Genomic DNA, 19,628 nt, shown 5'->3' on the forward strand with positions numbered 1-19,628 from the left:
ATTGGCCCATACCTGTTTCAGCACGACAATGCTCCATGTCATACAGCAGGCATTATCAACACGAGGTTCGAGGACATGGATGTGCAAAAACTTGATTGGCCAGCCCAATGTCCAGATATCAACCCCATTGAACACCTTTGGGACGAGTTGGAGCGCCGCTTGAGACCCAGGCCATGCTGCCCAAAAAACACCACTGAGCTGTTTGCCGCTTTGCAGGAGGAATGGGGCAAGATTCCCGTCAACACGTATCGCAAATTGGTGGAAAGTCTTCCTCGAAGGGTTGCGGACGTCATTGCAGCGATAGGTGGCCCTACACGATACTGATGTGGTGCTGCGACCGGATTAACATACTGGTATGGGGTGTCCGGTGACGAATGGCAACATAGTAAAGGGTCTTTCATTAAGAGTGATACTTTTTAAAATTTGAAAAAAAAATAAACCACTCAACGTATCAAAGTAAATTGTGCTTTATTTTGAAGCTTACACATTGCAGTTATGTTCTGACTAAAATATCGTTCAAATGTCCACCACGGCTTTGAACACACTGACACACACGATGGCTCCACTGATCCTGATTTCAGTGGAAAAATCATCTTCTCAGACGAGGCGCATTGTTGTCTTAGTGGATTCGTTAATACGCAAAATTGTCGTTATTGGAGCGAGAAGAACCCACAAGTGGTCCATGAGGTGCCATTGCATTGAGAAAAACTCACTGTGTGGTGCGGTTTATGGCGTGGCGGCGTCATTGGACCTTATTTCTCTCCAGATGATGAGAGAAGAACAGTTACCGTCAATGGCAACCAATACAGATCCATGTTACTCGAATTTCTGTGGCCAGAACTTGACACGATAGATATTGAAAACATGTGGTTCCAGCAGGATGGCGCTACGTGCCACACAGCTAATGCTACGCTTGATTTTCTGAGGGAGAAGTTTGGCGACCGGATCATCTCAAGACGTGGATGTGTGAATTGGCCGCTACGGTCGTGTGATTTAACACCCATGGATGTTTTTCTTTGGGGCTACATCAAAGCCCAGGTCTATGCTGACAAGCCATGAACTTTGGAACATTGGAGGCGAACATTCGTCAGGCTATCGCAGACATAACGCCACTAATGTTGGCCAGAGTGATTAACAATTGGAGCTTCGTGTGCGTCAGTGTGTTCAAAGCCGTGGTGGACATTTGAACGATATTTTGTTCAGAACATAACTGCAATGTGTAAGCTTCAAAATAAAGTGCAATTTACTTTGATACGTTGAGTGGTTTATTTTTTTTTTCAAATTTTAAAAAGTATCACTCTTAATGAAAGACCTTTTATATATGCTTAATAGAGTTCAAATCTTTGTTTACTTTCTCATTTGATTTCTGTGACCACTGGCACTATAAGAAAAGGAGTGAGGAAGTCAAGATCTGGGAAATATTATTGTACCAACATACAGAGCAATAATGTGAAAAATGTGAGACATTTACATTAGGTTCCTTGCTTTCAGAAGTACTATTTCAGAGCAAATTACGGCATATTCGGAAAGTAAGTACCGAAAGGGTGTAAGAAATAAAGTAAAATAGTTTTGTACTTTTTTTTTATTTGCACTGCATTCTACTGACCTTAAACTACTTATCTACGTAGTTTCCACCATTTTTTAAACATTTGTCATAGCGTGGCACTGGTTCTTGTATCCCATCGTCATAGAATGTTTCCGCCTGTGATGAAAGCCATCCATGCACTCCTGCTTCGATGTCATCATCCTCGTCGAAACGCTGACCACAATTTTCGATATTCCAGGCGATCTGTCACAATTTCGTAGAGGACTGTTTTCTTGAAATTTGTGGAAATTCCATGGAAAGCGACGATATTGTGAAGCGTCTGTTTTCACGAATTTCCACGTCGACCGGACGCACCAAATCCTCGGTCACAACAGATGGCCGACCGCTCCTTAGCTCATCGTAAACTGTCTCACGACCTTCTTTAAACATCGAAAATAAAGACCTCTCACAGTTGACGGTGGATTTCTACCGGTTTCACGTTTCTTGCATTGAGAAAACGAATCATAGACCGGACTTCACAATCGGCGGGCCGATTGACTTTCTTGAACATTTCAAACCTTCATAAACCTACGAAGGAAAAGCATGACCTGCTCTCACGACTGCCTGTAGCTGACTAACGGATGAACGACATCAGCGAGAACTCACACGGTTGTGACTGCAGCGCTACAGTGGCAATATTTGCAAACGGTACTTACTTTACGAATACGCCTCGTATTATTTGAAGGGCTCAGGGGTAAAACATGGTGACATTTTTGTCATTATAGAGTTACAATAATTGCATTTTGCATTGGACTCATTCAATGCTTCTGAAATTATAAACACAACACGAAAACAATTTACCTGCAGTTAGCCTTTATTATTAATAAATGCAACAATGACCAAAATGTCACTTTTACCCTAGAGCCCTTCATTTATGATTTTTAATGTAATTGTACCGGTGTTTCATAAATAACTGAGGGGTTACAAAAATTTATTGCAAGTAAAGACATTAATGAAAACAGTCCAGAACGAACAAGTTTTATTTTGACACATACAAATGTTCAGTGTGTGCACTAGAGATGGCCAAACGGATCCGGATCCGAAAGTTACGGATCTGGATCCGGATCCAAAAATTCCGGATCCGAAAGTTTCGGATCTGGATCTGGATCCGGGTCTGAAAGTTTCGGATCTGGATCCGAAAGTTCCGGATCCGGGTCCGAAAGATCGGAGAGTTTCGTATCTCAATCCCATTATAATATTACAACAACTTAAAAGGTATTATGATCTTCTATTACAAAAAAATTTTTCGTTAGTCCTACAAGAATTTTTTTCAAGTGTTGTTCCTAAAATACTTTGCTCACATCGGCTAACACACTCGTGCACACATGTCAGAGGTGATTTTGTAAATGCCATTGAAACGAATATGTATTCATTCGAATGTATTGGAAATGAAAACACACATAAATGTGAGACATTCCATTCCAGGATGAAACCTTTAACACATATAACAAGATAGAAATGTTATACAAAAATTATACAATTGTTCTACAGTTACAGTTCTACAAATTAAAATAAAACATTATAATATATGCAGTGTTAAATAATTACAAGGGAGGTTATCTAAGTATCCCCCTCCGATTTCCATGAAACTTGGCAGGTGTATAGTGGGGCCCAAAGGCAGAATTACGTGTTTTTTTGTTTCAGCTAAAAAACTGTTTTAGGGGGCAAAACCCCCTCAAATGTCAAGATGAAGACAAACTGAAGTGAGGATCTGACCCCTGTGTCCCCCTCCGATTTCCATGATACTTGGCAGGTGTATAGTGGGGCCCAATGGAAGAAATACGTGTTTTTTTTTGTTTCAGCTAAAAAACAGTTTTATGGGGCAAAATCCCCTCAAATGTCAAGATGAGGACAAATTGAAGTGAGGATCTGACCCCTGTGTCCCCCTCCAATTTCCATGATACTTGGCAGGTGTGTGTATAAACGGGCCCAAATGAAGAAATACGTGCTTTTTGTTTCAGCTAAAAAACTGTTTTAGGGGGCAAAACCCTCTTAAATGTCAAGATGAGGACACATTTAAGTGGGCATTTGACTTGTGTGTCCCCCTCCGATTTCCATGAAACTTGGCAGGTGTATAGTGGGGCACAAAGGAAGAAATACGTGTTTTTTTTTGTTTCAGCTAAAAAACGGTTTTACAGGGCGAAATCCACTCAATTGTCAAGATGAGGACAAATTGAAGTGGGGATCTGACCCCTGTGTTCCCCTCCGATTTCCATGAAACTTGGCAGGTGTATAGAGGGGTCCAAAGGAAGAATTTCGTGTTTTTTTGTTTCAGCTAAAAACTGTTTTAGGGGGCAAAATCCCCTCAAATGTCAGGATGAGGACAAATTGAAGTAAGGATCTCACCCCTGTGTTCCCCTCCGATTTTCATGAAACTTGGCAGGTGTATAGAGGGGCCCAAAGGAAAAAATACGTGTTTTTTTTTTTGTTTCGGCTAAAAAAACTGTTTTAGGGGCAAAATCCGCCTCAAATGTCACGATGAGGACAAATTGACGTGAGGATGATCTGACCCCTGTGTCCCCCTCCAATTCTCATGAAATTTGACAGGTGTATAGAGAGTCCGTATGCCCCTTGTTTCTTCCTATACCATATTTACGTGGTTTCGGGGTCAGAGCCCCACTTCAATTTCTCCTCATTTGAGTGGGGGGGGGGGGGGGAATGAAAACACACATAAATGTGAGAAATTCCATTCCAGGATGAAACCTTTAACACATATAACAAGATAGAAATGTTATACAAAAATTATACAATTGTTCTACAGTTACAGTTCTACAAATTAAAATAAAGTTCTGGATCTGGATCTGACCATCCCTACTATACACCTGCCACGTTTCATGGAAATCGGAGGGGAACACAGGGGTCAGATCCCCACTTCAATTTGTCCTCATCTTGACATTTGAGAGGTGGTTGCCCCCTAGAACAATTTTTTTGCCGAAACAAAAAAACACGTATTTCTTCATTTGGGCCCTGCAAGTTCCATGGAAATCGGAGGGGGAAGACTTAGACCTCCCTTGTAAGTGTATTAATTAATTACAAATCGCGCACGCGCGCACACACTATATATATATAAGTGTGTGTAAGTTCGTAGGCTGACTCATAGATGGCGTTACTAGAATTAAATCCATGTGATTTTTACTTAGTACTAACCTTCAAAATATACGTGTATAAATTTCACAGCTGCCGGATAATTAGTTCGTGAGGTAGGCCTATAGCATTGTGACTGAAGCAGCTTTTGTTATTGTGAAAAAATGGATAAAAAAGAATTTCGTGTGTTAATAAAGCATTGCTTTTTGGCGAAAAAAAATACTGTTGAAGCCAAGGCTTGGCTTGATAAACATTATTCGGACTCTGCACCAGGAAAATCAACCGTTGAGAAGTGGTTTGCTAAATTTAAACGAGGCGAAATGAGCATCGAAGACGATGCACGCAGTGGACGCTCCAAAGAGGCTGTTACCGACGAAAACATCAAAAAAGTCTACAAAATAATTTTAAATGATCGTAAAGTGAAGTTGATCGAGATAGCTGAGACTTTAAAAATATCAAAGGAACGTGTTGACATATTGTGCATGAATATTTGAACATGCGAAAGCTGTGTGCAAAATGGGTGCTGCGCGTGCTCACAATCGATCAAAAGCAACAACGTTTTGATGATTCGGAGCAATGTTTAGCGATATTCAACCGTAATAAACACGAATTTTTCCGTCGATATATTACAATGGATGAAACATGGCTCCATAACTACACTCCAGAGTCCAATCGACAGTCAGCCGAGTGGACTGCACGTGATGAACCGAATCCAAAGCGTGGAAAGACGCAACAGTCGGCTGGCAAGGTTATGGCATCAGTATTCTGGGATGCGCATGGTATTATATTCATCGATTACCTCAAAAAGGGCCAGACCATCAACAGCGATTATTACATAGCGTTGTTGGAGCGTTTAAAGGATGAAATCACGAAAAAACGGCCCCATTTGAAGAAGAAAAAAGTGCGGTTTCATCAAGACAATGCACCGTGTCACAAATCAATGAAAACGATGGCAAAATTATATGAATTAGACTACGAATTGCTTCCCTATCCACCATATTCTCCAGATCTGGCCCCCAGTGACTTTTTCCTGTTTGCAGACCTTAAAAGAATGCTCGCTGGAAAGAAATTTAGCACTGATGAAGAGGTAATCGCCGAAACTGAGGCCTATTTTGAGGCTAAAGAGAAATCGTACTATAAAAATGGCATCGAAAAATTGTATGACCGCTATAATCGGTGTATCGCCCTCGAAGGCAACTATATTGAATAATAAAATCGAATTTTGTCAAAAAAATATTTTTTACTATGTTAGCCTACGAACTTTTCAGCCCAACTGTTATATGTATATTAGCAGGTAACAATATGTTATAAGCACATTGTTACTTTCCAAAGAAGCGCATGTGGGATGGCAAAACGGATCCGGATCCGAAAATTCCAGATCCGGATCTGAAAATTCCGGATCCGAAAAATTTTGGATCCGCTAGGATCCGGATCTGGCCATCCCTAGTGTGCACCACGGGTAACATGGCACACATCGACACGATAGTCTAGTTCTTGCCGCACTCGCATCAACATGGGTCTGTCGATAGTATAGTGTCTATTGCTACGATGATACACTCCCTTAGGGCTGCAATATCACACAGCATAGGTGAGACGATACCCTGTCTTTGATGAAACCCCACAAAATTAAGTCACACGGTGTAAGGTCCAGTGATCTTGGGGACCAAAACATTGCACAAAACACCGAGTGATGTGGGTGATTTGAGTGTTGCCTAGCGACAGGGATAAGAAAACTCAGCTTAAAAAAAACATACACGCACAAACTGTTTTCATTAACGTAAATTCAATAGTTTACTTGCAATAAATTTTTGTAACTCCCTCAATTATTTATGCAACACCCAGTACTTGGTCAGTACTTGGACACGTTATCTCTCTTCTTTGACAAAAATACAGAAATGCAAGATGTTGCTAAACAAAACAATAACTAAACATAAATATTTCAAACAACAACACAAGTAAATAAAATGCAAACCTGTTTTCCAAGAATAACCAGGTCAATCTTCTCATCTTGTGCCAACTTTGCAAGTAACTTTGACACGTGGATGGGCTGCAGCATTTCATACTCCTTTCCTGAAACTTCCACATGAATTGCTCTATCTATCCCCATGGCCAGGGCGGTCCTGAGAGTTTCCTGGTGAATATAAAACAATTCCAGTCCAGTAAACATGACATAAGTAATATTAAACTAACACATGCCTAATTAAAACTAATTTACTGTGTATATGCATAGCTGCAATCAAGCACCAAAGACAAAAAAATAGACAGTTTATAACTAACTTTGTCAATTACTGTATTTGACAGCGATTGAGAGAATTTTTTTTTCTTTAAAAATAGGTCTGAAAAACAGGGTGCGTCTTATAGCCTGACAAGTTAAGTCCCGATATGTGCAGATCGCTGCGGAGCACTTCCTATTACGTCATCCTCCCCACCACTCTTCTACTCATTGGTCTGGCGTTGAGAGTACCAGTGGTGCCAACTCAGCAAAATTAAGCTAAAACAAATATGACTATTTTCATGGTAGAGTGGCTCTCAGCGACAGATAAACCTGCAAACGAAACTGAAATCGATGCGGAGAATAGAGTGAAAGCATTGTGAACAATAAACAAAAGGAAATTGTACTTAAAAATTCAAAGTGTACCTTATGTGAAACAGTATGCGATTGACACGAAATTTAGAAACGCGGGGCACACCATAATACTTCCGCCTTACCACGCAGACTTAAATCCCATTGAACTTGTGTGTGGGGGGGAATCAAGGGTAAGGCAAGTGAATTCATTTCGGATTCACTGGATGCAAAGAAAGATTTGCTGGGAAAATTATTTAGTGAATATTCTGTACAGAAATGGATTAAATATTGTGAACACGTGAAAAAAATTGAAGATTCTTACTTTGAAAGAGATGGACTTATGGACGAGCGTGTAGATGAACTGATAACACTGATAAACAATGAAATACTCCTTTAAATAAAACTAAGTGATCTTTATGTATTCAGATGTGCTGATAACGAATATCGCATCCGTTTTCCTGTATCACCTAAATTTTTTGCAGAACACCCACATTTTATAGTTTTATGATTTCAGTTCTCTGCACCCTGCTCCGCATCCGGCTTAACGTTTGGTTCCTAGCAAATGGATAAGAACTTTTCAGCGACCTTGTGTGTTTATGACTGCACTTAATATTTAGTGGAGGAAACATCTGGCATTAGAGAAATTTACTGTTTCTCTGTTAAAATTTGTTCTTTTGTGGGTTAGTCTAGTATTAACTTCCTTTCCGATAACTTCGCGAGTAGTCATATTTTATGTTTGTGTATGTTCGTGAAATTGTGAATGTAATATTGTGTATAGTGAAGTGAAGTGTAAGTTGTATTTTAACAAAACGATAAGAGCATTCATAATTGTTTTTTTTTTTAAGAAATATATTATAAGTCAATTAATGAGTTTGCCATGTCACGCAAATGTGTGAATAACCCAAACTTGTTTTGTTATGTTTGCGGGAAATTTACTCCGAAGTCACAGAGAAATACGATCACTCCTATAGTGAAAAAAGCATATGAGTTGTATTTTGTAAGTAAAGTAGAGGAGAGAGAAAGCTGGGCACCAGGTAAAATTTGTTGTAATTGTTCGCGAACTTTACGTGGTTGGCTTAATGGCACTCACAAATCAATGCCCTTCGGAAACCCTGTAATATGGACAGAACAGAAAGATCATACTACGGATTGTTACTTCTGTTTAACAAACATAGTGGATATAGTTCTAAATCAAAACATTCTATATTTTATCCTGCTTGTTCCTTCAGCCAAGAAACCTACGAGTCATGATTTTATACCAATTCCTAAGCCTCCTAAAGAATGGACAGTGGATGAAACAGAACCAAGCAGTGCTTCTCCAGATGACGAACCTGGACCCTCATATTCAAACACCGATCCAAATTTTCCTGATCCAAATATACCTCACTTTATTTTCCAATCCGAACTAAATGGTCTAGTCAGAGACCTCAACCTTTCTAAAGTTCAAGCGGAATTATTAGGTCTCAGAGGGTGGAATTTATTACAAGATGGTGTTAAGGTGTTATATCAGAAACGCCAACAATCATGGACACATTTTCTTTCTGTTAGTAATGAGTTAACTTACTGCAATGATGTAGAAGACCTTCCGCAAGAACTTGGAAGGAGTCACAACCCAAACGAGTGGAGACTATATTTAGATTCATCTAAGAATAGTTTAAAAGTAGTATTGTTGCATAATGTGAATATATACCCATCAGTACCCCTTGCATATTCTTCCACCATGAAGGAAACATACAAAAGTATGGATACAATATTAAAAGTGATAAATTATGAAAAATATGGTTGGCAGATAAGCGAAGACCTCAAAATGATTGGTATACTGTTAGGCATGCAATCTGGGTTTACAAAATTTTGTTGCTTTCTTTGCGAATGGGACAGCCGGGCAGAAGATAAACATTACAACATTGTGGATTGACCCACACGAAAAAACTTAAGTTCTGGAGAGAAGAGTGTTAGGAATCACCCTCTACTTGAGAAAGACAAGATTTTGTTACCAACGTTGCATATAAAGTTAGGGCTGATGAAAAATTTTGTTAAGGGATTTCGTTAAACACTGTGAGGGTTTTGGGTACTTGAGAAAAACATTTCCTAAACTCAGTGATAGTAAGTTAAAAGAAGGCATATTTATTGGGCCGCAAATCCGTGAGATCATTCATGATGACAACTTTGTGGAATTGCTAACAGAAAAAGAGAAATGCGCATGGTTAGCTTTCAGACAAGTATGCTGTAATTTTCTTGGAAATGTGAAAGCTGGCAACTACAAGGAACTTGTTAAGAACTTGTTGAAGTGTTATCAGCGCATGGGGTGCAATATGTCCTTGAAAATTCACTTTTTAACATTCGCATTTGGTCTTTTTCCACCTTATTTTGGGCACGGTTAGTGACGAATGCGGCGAGAGATTTCAGCAGGATATTTCTGTCATGGAGAAATGATATGCAGGAAAATCGGTACAGAACATGTTAGCAGACTACTGTTGGAACCTCAAGGAAGAGGTTTCTGGTGGCAGTTACAAACGGCAGAGTTCAAGAAATAAATTTTGAAAATGCGAGTAAAAATGTGTTTTTTTCAGTTTTTTTTGCATGAAATTTCTTCACTGAACAGTCAAGATCAGTCCTATACATATATTTTAATTTTTTTATATTTCATAGTTATTCACTTCAATATTTAAATCTTATTTCATGAGCAAACAAACAAAAATAATTTCAAATTTCGATGTATTATTACAAAGGGAATAACATTTTTATTAAAAACAAAAAATGAAAATCCAGGGGAAACGATAGGTGATACAGCATTTCTACTTTCAGATTTGGATTCAGCGGGGTCGAATTATAAATAATCACCTATTTTCGTTCAAAGGAGCAAAAAAAAGTTTGAATTTGTTCATCAGTGTAATTAGACTTGGTGAAGCCGATTCAGACACGGACACAGATTCATCGAAAGACACAGACTCGGATGAGTGGGAGAGTGAAACTGAAGAAGGAGAACTGGAAAACCTTTAGAAGGTGAGCTCAGTTCTATCGTTTATATATTTTTTCATTTTTCTATCGTTTTATTTGTTACATTTCTTATGCTGGTAAGAAATATCCCTAATATAACTTAATTCATTTAAGGTTTAAAGGGAAAATATCAAAATGTATTTAGAATTTAGCGTAATCAATAGGTAGCGTAGGTGAAGGGATACTAATTCATGTATTTCACATTCAAATTTCGTTGAATATTCTCAGACGATTCCTCTCCCTCCAGGTTTGCAACACTGCGAACGAACGTCGCCGCAGACAATGGGGTGGGGAAATGTGATGCGAGGTGCGCAAACAATGCATTGCAGCATCTTGTTTTTAAACTTGTCAAGTTATATGCGCTGATACTCAGGTTACACCATCAGGAAGAAGGAAGTTTGTGAATGGGTTAAAGCTTCATGCGATGCTGTGAAAACTAAGACAGTCGTTAAATCATCTAAGAAGTGTGGCATTAGTAATGCACTGGATGGTACAGAGGATACTTTGTTGTAGGACGACTCAGATTCTAATTTAGAGGGGGATTCAAGTGATTCTTCATTTAGATCTGGTGACATTCATATTTATTACTATGTGCGAATTACTCACAAGATTAACAATATAAATTCAGTTTTACTTACGTTTTTTGCGAGTATAGTTCGTTCTTCAATTACGACGTTTCGAGAGATAACTTCTCTCTTCTTCAGGTTATAAGCAATTCATAGCTTTGTCAAAATATTTCTTCAATAGTCAACAGGATCGAGGATTAGGTGAAATGTGAGCGCGGAAAAAATATAGGAAGATCGATTACACTCTGACAATTTACGTTTTTAAAAGCCATCGTTACTAAAGTTAAAACCTATTATAACAACTTTGCACTTTAAACCTCCTGTATAAATTTTTAAAAAGACTGTAAAAACCTTTAAAATTCTAAAAACCATTCACTATTCCCAGTCAAGTTGTCCATAACGAGATTCCCTTGCGAGAGACGCGGTAGTATATAAATACAGAGAAACTAGTACTCAATTTTATCCGCGAAGCTGTTTTTCTTCTTTTTCGATTAATTTCAGTAGCCACTGTACAGCAAGTTCCAATGAGGATGGTGGCAGTGGCCACTGAAATTAATCGAAAAGAAGAATAAACAGCTTCGCGGATAAAAGTGAGTACTAGTATCTCCGTATTTATAAAGCCTTTTCTTCAAAAATGTGTACAAAAAGAGGCAGTCTCTCTTATATGACGACAAATATGATAGTTCTACATTACCTGTGAGGATTAGAGAAAATTTTTTTTTAAAAAAGGTAGTTTTATGGTTTGTCCTAAATATGGGAGTAAATGAAAGAGAATCAGAGATGTCACTAGGCATGGGAGGGAGGGATCAGAGAAATCAGACATCATTTTCTGTCCCCACCTCACCACTTTGCGCACAAGGCCTACGAGACTGGTGTGACGAAGCTTGCATTTGTATCAAACTCATTGGAATAAGACTAAGCTAGAAAAGGACTTCTTAATCCTTCTACAGTGGCTTTCATGGTTGAGGTGTCCGTGGAGCAGCAGCTAGCATCGTGGGAAGTAAGATCGCGTGTGCCGGCAACCTGGATGCAAAATAAGTGTAACTGGAACCGCTAGCTATGGAATGAAATAAGTTCGTACAATTACATTGACAGTTACAATTAAAATGAGCACGTACCTTGTTACAAGAGGTGTTGGAAATGATGTCTTACTGCATCCACACATTTACGGCCTATTTATAGGAAATTTCTCTCCTGATATTTTATTTCAATTTTTCTAATGTATGGTTTCAGGTTTCATAACAGGTTAGCTCTCCACACAGACGTCATGAAAATGTCTGGTTTTTGTTCAAGGTGCTGGAGGGATTTTTGATCATACTTCGTCATCGTCTACTTTCTTCTCATTAAGCACATGCTGTTTTACCCTTCGCTTCTTATCAAGAACAGGCTCTGATTACCTCAATTTGTTTACAAATATCTGAATACGGTCTCTGTGTGAAACAGGAACATCTGGGAATTTTGCTGCAAAATGTATTCTAACTTCCTTACAAGAATACGTAATGACGTAAAAGTCATACATAAAAATGCTTTGTTTCAACCTGTATGGATAGCGTGGCATTATTAGACTGCAGAAAAGCACTAGTAACGTGTCGTAAACTAAAACAAAACAATCTAAAACACTTGTTAACACTTCACACAAACAGGCGCAAACTGGACACCAGTAATCTGAATGTGTACAGTGCCAAGGTCAGCGTACAGCTGTGGGTCTAAATGCCAGCAGACGAATCCCACTTACCGACATACCAGCTGCCGCTCCACGGATGCCTCGAACATAAAAGCCACTGCATAAAACTTTAATTATAATTGGAACCTGGACCCATAACAATGCTATCAGCCTCTGCAGTAGTAATGATTGATTGACTGACATTCATATTGAATGTACTGCGCAAAAGTGAAGATAATTCAATCCATGTAGAAAATGTTTATATTGTGTCTGTGTATAAGTTCGTAGCATTTTGTTATGGACTGGCAACACTGCGTTGCCAAGAGTTCGTTGTCAGTTATTCCATTGTTATTGCTTAGTTTGGAGTATTGTGTTCATGAAAGCACAGTGTATTCTAACTCTGAGCACATTTTGTCTATTTTGCAGACGAAACAAGATGGAGTGTCAAGTGGACTATGTCTGAGTTTAACAGAGGATCAAGTGCAGCAGAACATTAAAAACAATTTGTTCTGTGTACGAGGCTAATGCCACTGCTGAAAGTATGGCAATGAAATGGTTCTCTCGGTTCCGGGATGCACGTTCAGGAAGACCGTCAGATTTTGACGAATCCTTCACCATGAATTGCTTCCAAAGAACAAAAGGAACACTGCTGTTGTGTATAGCAAACAACTAAGATGACTTGCTGCCGCTGTTGCAGACAAACAACCTGGACATCAGGTGTTATTACTCCATGCTAATGCATGCCCACATTCGGCCAAATTGACCAAAGAAGTTATTGAAGAACTTGGCTGGGAGACAATTCTGCACCCTCCCTATTGCCTGACCTTCTACCAACCGATTTCCACCTCTTCCACTCTTTCTCTCTAACCACATTCAGGGGGAAGTCTCTCCTGATAAAACTGCTCTTGAAACTTGGCTAAAAACAGCAGTTCTAAAGGCGAAGCATTGAACTCCTGACCCAAACGTTGGCAGATGGTCATTGACAAGGGAGGAGACTACATTACTGAGGGAGTGTTGTTGTGACTGTGTATTGTTAGACTACAGCAACACTGTTTCATCCCACGATCTGTGTACTTGTGTTAATTAATTATTGTAATCCTGTTAACGTATGTAATACAAATTCGTAGCGTTTTAAAATGCTATGAACTTTTGCACCAGCCCAATATAATGATGATATTAGAACTTGGGCCTATCTCACCGATTACCTCAATAAAAGACTGCCATTCTGAAAATGAAACATTATGGAAGATACACACACCATAATTTTCTTCTCTAAATGTGTCACTTTCAAATTCCTCTACTAATAAATATGATTTACCTGGCATTGTTTTGGTCCACACGAGACAGCAACGATTTCTCCAGCAATTTTTTTCTCCTTCAACCTCACTGCTTCTTCCACGGCAATTTCATCAAATGGATTCATGGAATGCTTCACTCCATCTGTCACTACTCCCGTTTTGTCTGGTTTCACTCTTACCTGGAAAATTTTAAAAAATCCTGAGGTAGAAGGCATACTTTACAAAAGTAGTTACAGGTTCAACATGTAAATTTCCAATATTCGCAAGTTCTTTTCCATGTAGTTCCACTATAGTATTCCAGCTAATGTACACTTAATAGTAAGTGATTTGTCCATTATTATTTTCAGTCAGTTTTTCGCAGTGTGATGATCATAGATTTAAAAAAAATGCCACTAAGCAGATGTACGTATATCTCTTGAAACAACACAACATGTAGAGTAAAAAAAAAGAATGAAAATAGTGATGAACGATTTGCCTACTAATATTATAAATTAAATTACACATATTAACAATAGTTATTAAAATAAAAAGCATGTCTATATGTGTGTTAAAGAAAAAAAAAAAACATTTTCGCAACACGAGAGCAGTTCGAAGAAAGTTGGGACAGGGATTAAAAGAAATGGAAGGACTGTCCTGACTAAATCGGGATGCCTCTCGGACACTTCTTTCTCTGAGTTATAAGGATACCACTGAGAATCAGTGGGATTCAGGACCGGCGCTAGTCATCTTGCCGATGCCGCTCCCTTTTGAATGCCCCCCATTATTACGCAGCAACAGGAAATTGAAAATTAATATATTCCTAAGTAAAACATCAAACTATAAAATAAATAATGAGACTTGTTACGCTATTTCAAAACTATTAAGCACAAAAGGATGTCTTGCTCGACCAGTTAAACTTTAAAAAATGCGACACTAATTTTATATTATTATAATAATTTATGAAAACTCTCTCTTAAACGTATCTTAAATGTAACAAGTATTAGAAAAGAAATGAAGGCTTGACTTCATATGTTTACCATTGTAGGTCTGTGATATATGATGTGGGTGATCTAAGGTCTGAATTCTCTCCTGCGTTGTTCCCGCATAAAGTGGCTCTGGGCTTCACCCAGCTTCAAATTAATGGGTACCTGGGGGCAACCCTGGAAGGTAAGGTGGCCGGAGAGTGGTGTTGATCACATCAAACAAAATGGCCAAGATCGAGAATGTGTGTGGCCCTACCCCCATATTCCCTAAATGTGCCTCATGACATGGTGCTATATGCACAGGAAACTTTACTTTTGCATGTAATATTCTTTTTCGTATAATGCTATGTTGCAGATAATGTATGTATAAAGCAGTGGCGGTCCCTCCATGGAACAGAGGGAACAGGCTGTTCCCTTCTACTTATCGCCCGTTTTAGCTATTTAAATTATCTATAACAACATAATAAGTACACTTCTTTCTTCTGAAATCAACACGCCGAAGAAAAACTTTCACAGTGACTGGGCGTTTGTTTACTTCACCTACCCTCGTCGTCCCACCCTCTGCTGTCTGACGGAGAGTATTTCCAAACACGCGCAAAGGTAAACGATTCTCATGGTGCCATCTCCCACCATGGAAGCTGAAGTTTCTAGCTGTTCCCTATGAGAGACATAGCGAATTCGTTTTCCTTCGAGTTTTTGCTATATGCTAAAGTTTAATTGCATCGTATTGATATTTTTGAGTGTAGTAAGTCTATAGTTTCCTAATCTCATTGCAAAATTGGGTCTGCCAGTCATTAACGAACTGGAAATATCTTCTAGTCTCAGCGTCTGCTAAATGCCTTGGCTAAACGCTGCGATATAGCTTCCAAGGGAACAGCTCGCACGCACCTGTTCCACCAGCCCCAAGACACACACAGCGGCAGGACAAGAAAGCGAATGTTGTATGATCGACCGGCTGAAGACAAAAGCTTTTAGTTCATTGAACTTTACAGAAAAGACAGCAAACCAACACCTATCCTAACCGAATTAAAAACTAAAACAAAATTGTACACAAGGAATTTTGAAACAAGTTACTACAACTCTGTAAAATGATTAAGAGATGAAACAGGTTTCGACAAAACATTTTTTTTTCTCTGATCACTCATAAATTGCTTTTATTAATTTTTTCTTTGTTGCGCATCAACAATTTTGTTTTTAAGTTTTTCTTTTTTACTTGTTCTACTGTATTATATTACGACAGGTATGGGAGGGGAGGAGCAAGTGCAGGCCACCTGTTCCTCCGACTGATTTAACACCGCACGCCACTGGTGTAAAGGTAATATTGTCAATATTTTTCTAGAGTGCGCGTCAAATCTCCTGCATATGGCCTTGAACTGCTGAACAGCACCAGCGAATCACAGACGTGCGGCGTTGCCTAGTTCAGAACCTGTTTCACCTCGCTACTAAATCGTGTACCTGGCGCTCGGATATAAATATATTATTTCAAGTGTCAGTAGTTCAACAGATGGAAAGATAATGAATTTGCGAGTATGTACGAAAAACAAGCGTGATTGTAGCTTATACCGTTCCCTCTGTAGAAGCAATGTTATTATAAACGTATTTGCATTGTATCGTTTTTGTTCTCCCTTCGTTCCTGTTGCATTCCGAAACTTTCCGATTAGCGAAGGGAACAGGGCAGGTTCGTTCCCAGTGATGGTAGAAGGAGAAATTCACGAAGAGGATACCGTCACTGTTCGTTTTCCCCACGTTTTTAGTGTGTGTGTGTGTGTGTGTGTGTGTGTGCAGCATGTCGTTGAGTAAACCAAGTGATAGCGAGAGAAGAGAGAACAATACAGTGTTGTACGAAGCCAGGCACGACAGGTGATTTTTCAGGTGTACAATTTTTAAAAAAAAAATGTTCGAGTGAAGAAGAGAGCAGTAAAATTGACTTTAAGAAGTGCCAGGCTTTAACAGCTCAAGCGTGTGGTGTGAATCAAGCTACCGTTTCTCGGATATGATCGGGGGCAAAACAATGTGGATCGGGGCCTGCTCCAATCACCTAGAAAGCACATTAACGTACCAAAAAAGAACGACAAACTTAGATAACTTTGAAAAAGACGTAGTTCGTAGAACCGTCTTTGAAATTTACGATTGTGGCGAATTTTCTACTGCCAAAAAGATAACGTACTCTTTACGGAACAAAATATCTTACAAAGGCTGTACAACTTCCACCTTGAGAATATTGAAACCATGCAGTCCCTCTGGCATAATCAGGTATGTTCTTTTCTCCCATTAAGTTTATTATGTGTTATATTATCTAATGTTCCGTGCTCTCCGTGACAAGGCGTTTCGCTCAACCACGCTGTCTCTTTTCCGTGTGAGATTTCGACATGGCACCGCTGCAGTGCGCTGCTATTGGCTATCGCCATATGCAGGAGATTTGACGCGCACTATAGACCCAACAATTTATTAATAGTGTGAAACAGCATTTATTTTTTACGAACACGAAAAGTTAATTTGCCCAAACTTTTGCAAAAGTTGAACGGAAGCTAATCAATCGATCTATTGGTTTCATAAAATACATACCCAATAACCAGCCTCTTTTTTAAAGCTAAAAGTTAGCCAAAAATAATGCGGACCGAACTTCTGACAAGTGTTAACCTTACAAGTACCTAACAGTACAAGGACGAGTTGTCGTGTACCTAACATTATATGAACCGTGCCACAAATACGGAAACTTTAAGGTACCGGCCGGTACCTTGAACTGTAGAAAAATTAATATATATGGTAACACTTTACTATACCTGAGACGGATTCCTTCAAATTTACAGGAGAAAGTACTTACGGAATTCATTTTCTGGAGTGTTGTAGATGTTCCGGACTGTAGTTTTGGTCCATTTTAATGCGAATCCATGTGGTTTTATATGAAAATCTCTCTCCCACGTGCTATTCCTGCTCCCGCCATTTGCTTTGTGGACGAGAGTACAATACGCGATATTGCTGCTGCTACAAGCCGATGTTTTCCGTATATGCTAAATTGAACGAAAGGAGTGCTAATGGAACCTAACCTAACAGACCTAACCTAACCTAGTAGGCATACCTCGTTCCCGTAAGTAAGTAAAAAAGTCAATTTAAAATTCCTAAACAGTTTTTAATTTTTAAAAAATTATTTCCGACGCGCTATTGCTGCTGCCGCCATTTGCTTTCTGCACGAGAGCACAATACCCGATATTGCTGCTGCTACAAGCCGATGTTGTCCGTATATGCTAAATTGAACGAAAGGAGTGCTAATGGAACCTAACCTAACAGGCCTAACCTAACCTAGTAGGCACACCTCGTCCCCGTAAGTAAGTAAAAAAGTACTCGTAAATGTAAGAAATATACATTATTTTCGTTTCAAATTCCATTATTTCACCTAAATAAGTGTTCCGGAATGCATAATAGTACGTTAGCAATGTCAAATATTGCGAAAGAGATCATTCCCAGGTGTCTCAGGTATAGTAAAGTAGTACCATATATATATTTGAGTGAGTTTTTAGGAACATTAAACTCCCAAATCTGAATCCTTACATCAAATGGTAACATGTTTTATTTCAATTTTGGTAATATAATAGTATACATGTTATTTGTTTTATGACGATGTTCTTGGTTCTTTTTATATATATGTACAGTACTTTAGTTCAAACAACAGCAAGTTCAATTTTACGTAACGTAGTTGCTGTACAAAATTGCAATGACTTGCACTTGAAGTAATCACCAATTAGTTCTCTTTACTTCCGATTTTTACTTACTTTTACAGCATAATCAATGACTCGCTTGACTCCAACCATTACACGTAAGGCCATTTTGTGAAAATAATTCTTATGGCATACGTAATGTAAGAAAAACCTCAAATCAACCAGTTAAAACACATCCAAAGTCAAAGTTCGCTTCGTGCAATCGGCTGCAAACTTTTCCAGGGACGGGGTGTGTGAAATCAGCCACGAATAAGAGGTTCTCCCTTATCGCACTACTCCAGGCAAACTTTGCTTCTGACGTCACCGCGTAAAACTTTCATTGTTAGGCTAAATGCCTAGGTATAGGTTAGGCTTCTTAGGTTTAGTTCTATTAGCATAAATAATACATTTAGAGAAGTAACCTAACAACATAGGTTTTCTCGTCTGACGTCAGAACTAAACAGTGGCGCGCCCAGGATTTTCGAAAGGGAGGGGTTACGTACACTTTTTCTGGTAATCAGATATCATTTTGCCATCTTTTTCTACCTTTGACGTTCTTCTTTTTAGGAATGCTGGGCCAAACGGGGGTTATAACCCTCCCTTGTGTACGCCACTCGCCTTGTGCGATAAGGGAGACCCGATTATTCCGTTCAGCAGTGTTGCCATATATATGGCCATTTTATTTCTTTTGGAATCCTTTTGCTGTATATTCGAGGTTGGTGAGAAACGCAGGTAAACAGATAAGTCGTCGACTTGGGGGCGGGGAGGGGGCTCTAGCCAAAATGTCTGAAACAAATACATATCCAGCCCACTCCTTACCTACATAAGAATCCATTTTTTAGACAACACAAATAACTATTTAACGAGTTGGTTACTGTTTATATTAAAATTACAAGATGTGGCTATGACCATCTGATAGTATTCATTTTTCCAGTCACCTGGATTTTACCATGGGTATTGTATGATGTTACTGTTGCCAACAGAATATAACTACTGATTGACAAAATCTTACTTGATGTATGTTATGTACAAAATTCATGAGATTGCTTTGTGCTTTATGCTATAACACCAGAGAGGCTTCTCCACTCCTCTGTGATGGAGTGGTCAATGTAGTGTGCTACAGAGCCATGTTCGAACCCTGGTTTAGGTTTATCATTGTATTTATCTTTGCATCATTTCATCTGTTCTTCGTCCAATATGGTCCAATCAAGG

General features: G+C 38.9%; 1 protein-coding gene across 1 annotated transcript in view; it reads right to left on the reverse strand.

Moving 5' to 3' along the window:
* Etfb (Electron transfer flavoprotein beta subunit) overlaps positions 1-18,669 on the reverse strand; it is a 36,223-nt gene extending 17,554 nt beyond the window's left edge. The window contains exons 1-3 of the mRNA XM_083137203.1: positions 18,492-18,669; positions 13,780-13,938; positions 6,642-6,800 (exon numbers count right to left, since the gene is read on the reverse strand). Of these exons, the coding sequence (XP_082993329.1) occupies positions 6,642-6,800; positions 13,780-13,938; positions 18,492-18,545 (372 nt within the window). The 5' untranslated portion in view covers positions 18,546-18,669. The remainder of the gene's footprint in view (positions 1-6,641; positions 6,801-13,779; positions 13,939-18,491) is intronic.
* Between the last annotated feature and the right edge of the window lie 959 nt (positions 18,670-19,628).

This window comes from Lepisma saccharinum, chromosome 16 (assembly GCF_977018435.1).
Source record: "Lepisma saccharinum chromosome 16, izLepSacc3.1, whole genome shotgun sequence".
NCBI lineage: Eukaryota > Metazoa > Arthropoda > Insecta > Zygentoma > Lepismatidae > Lepisma > Lepisma saccharinum.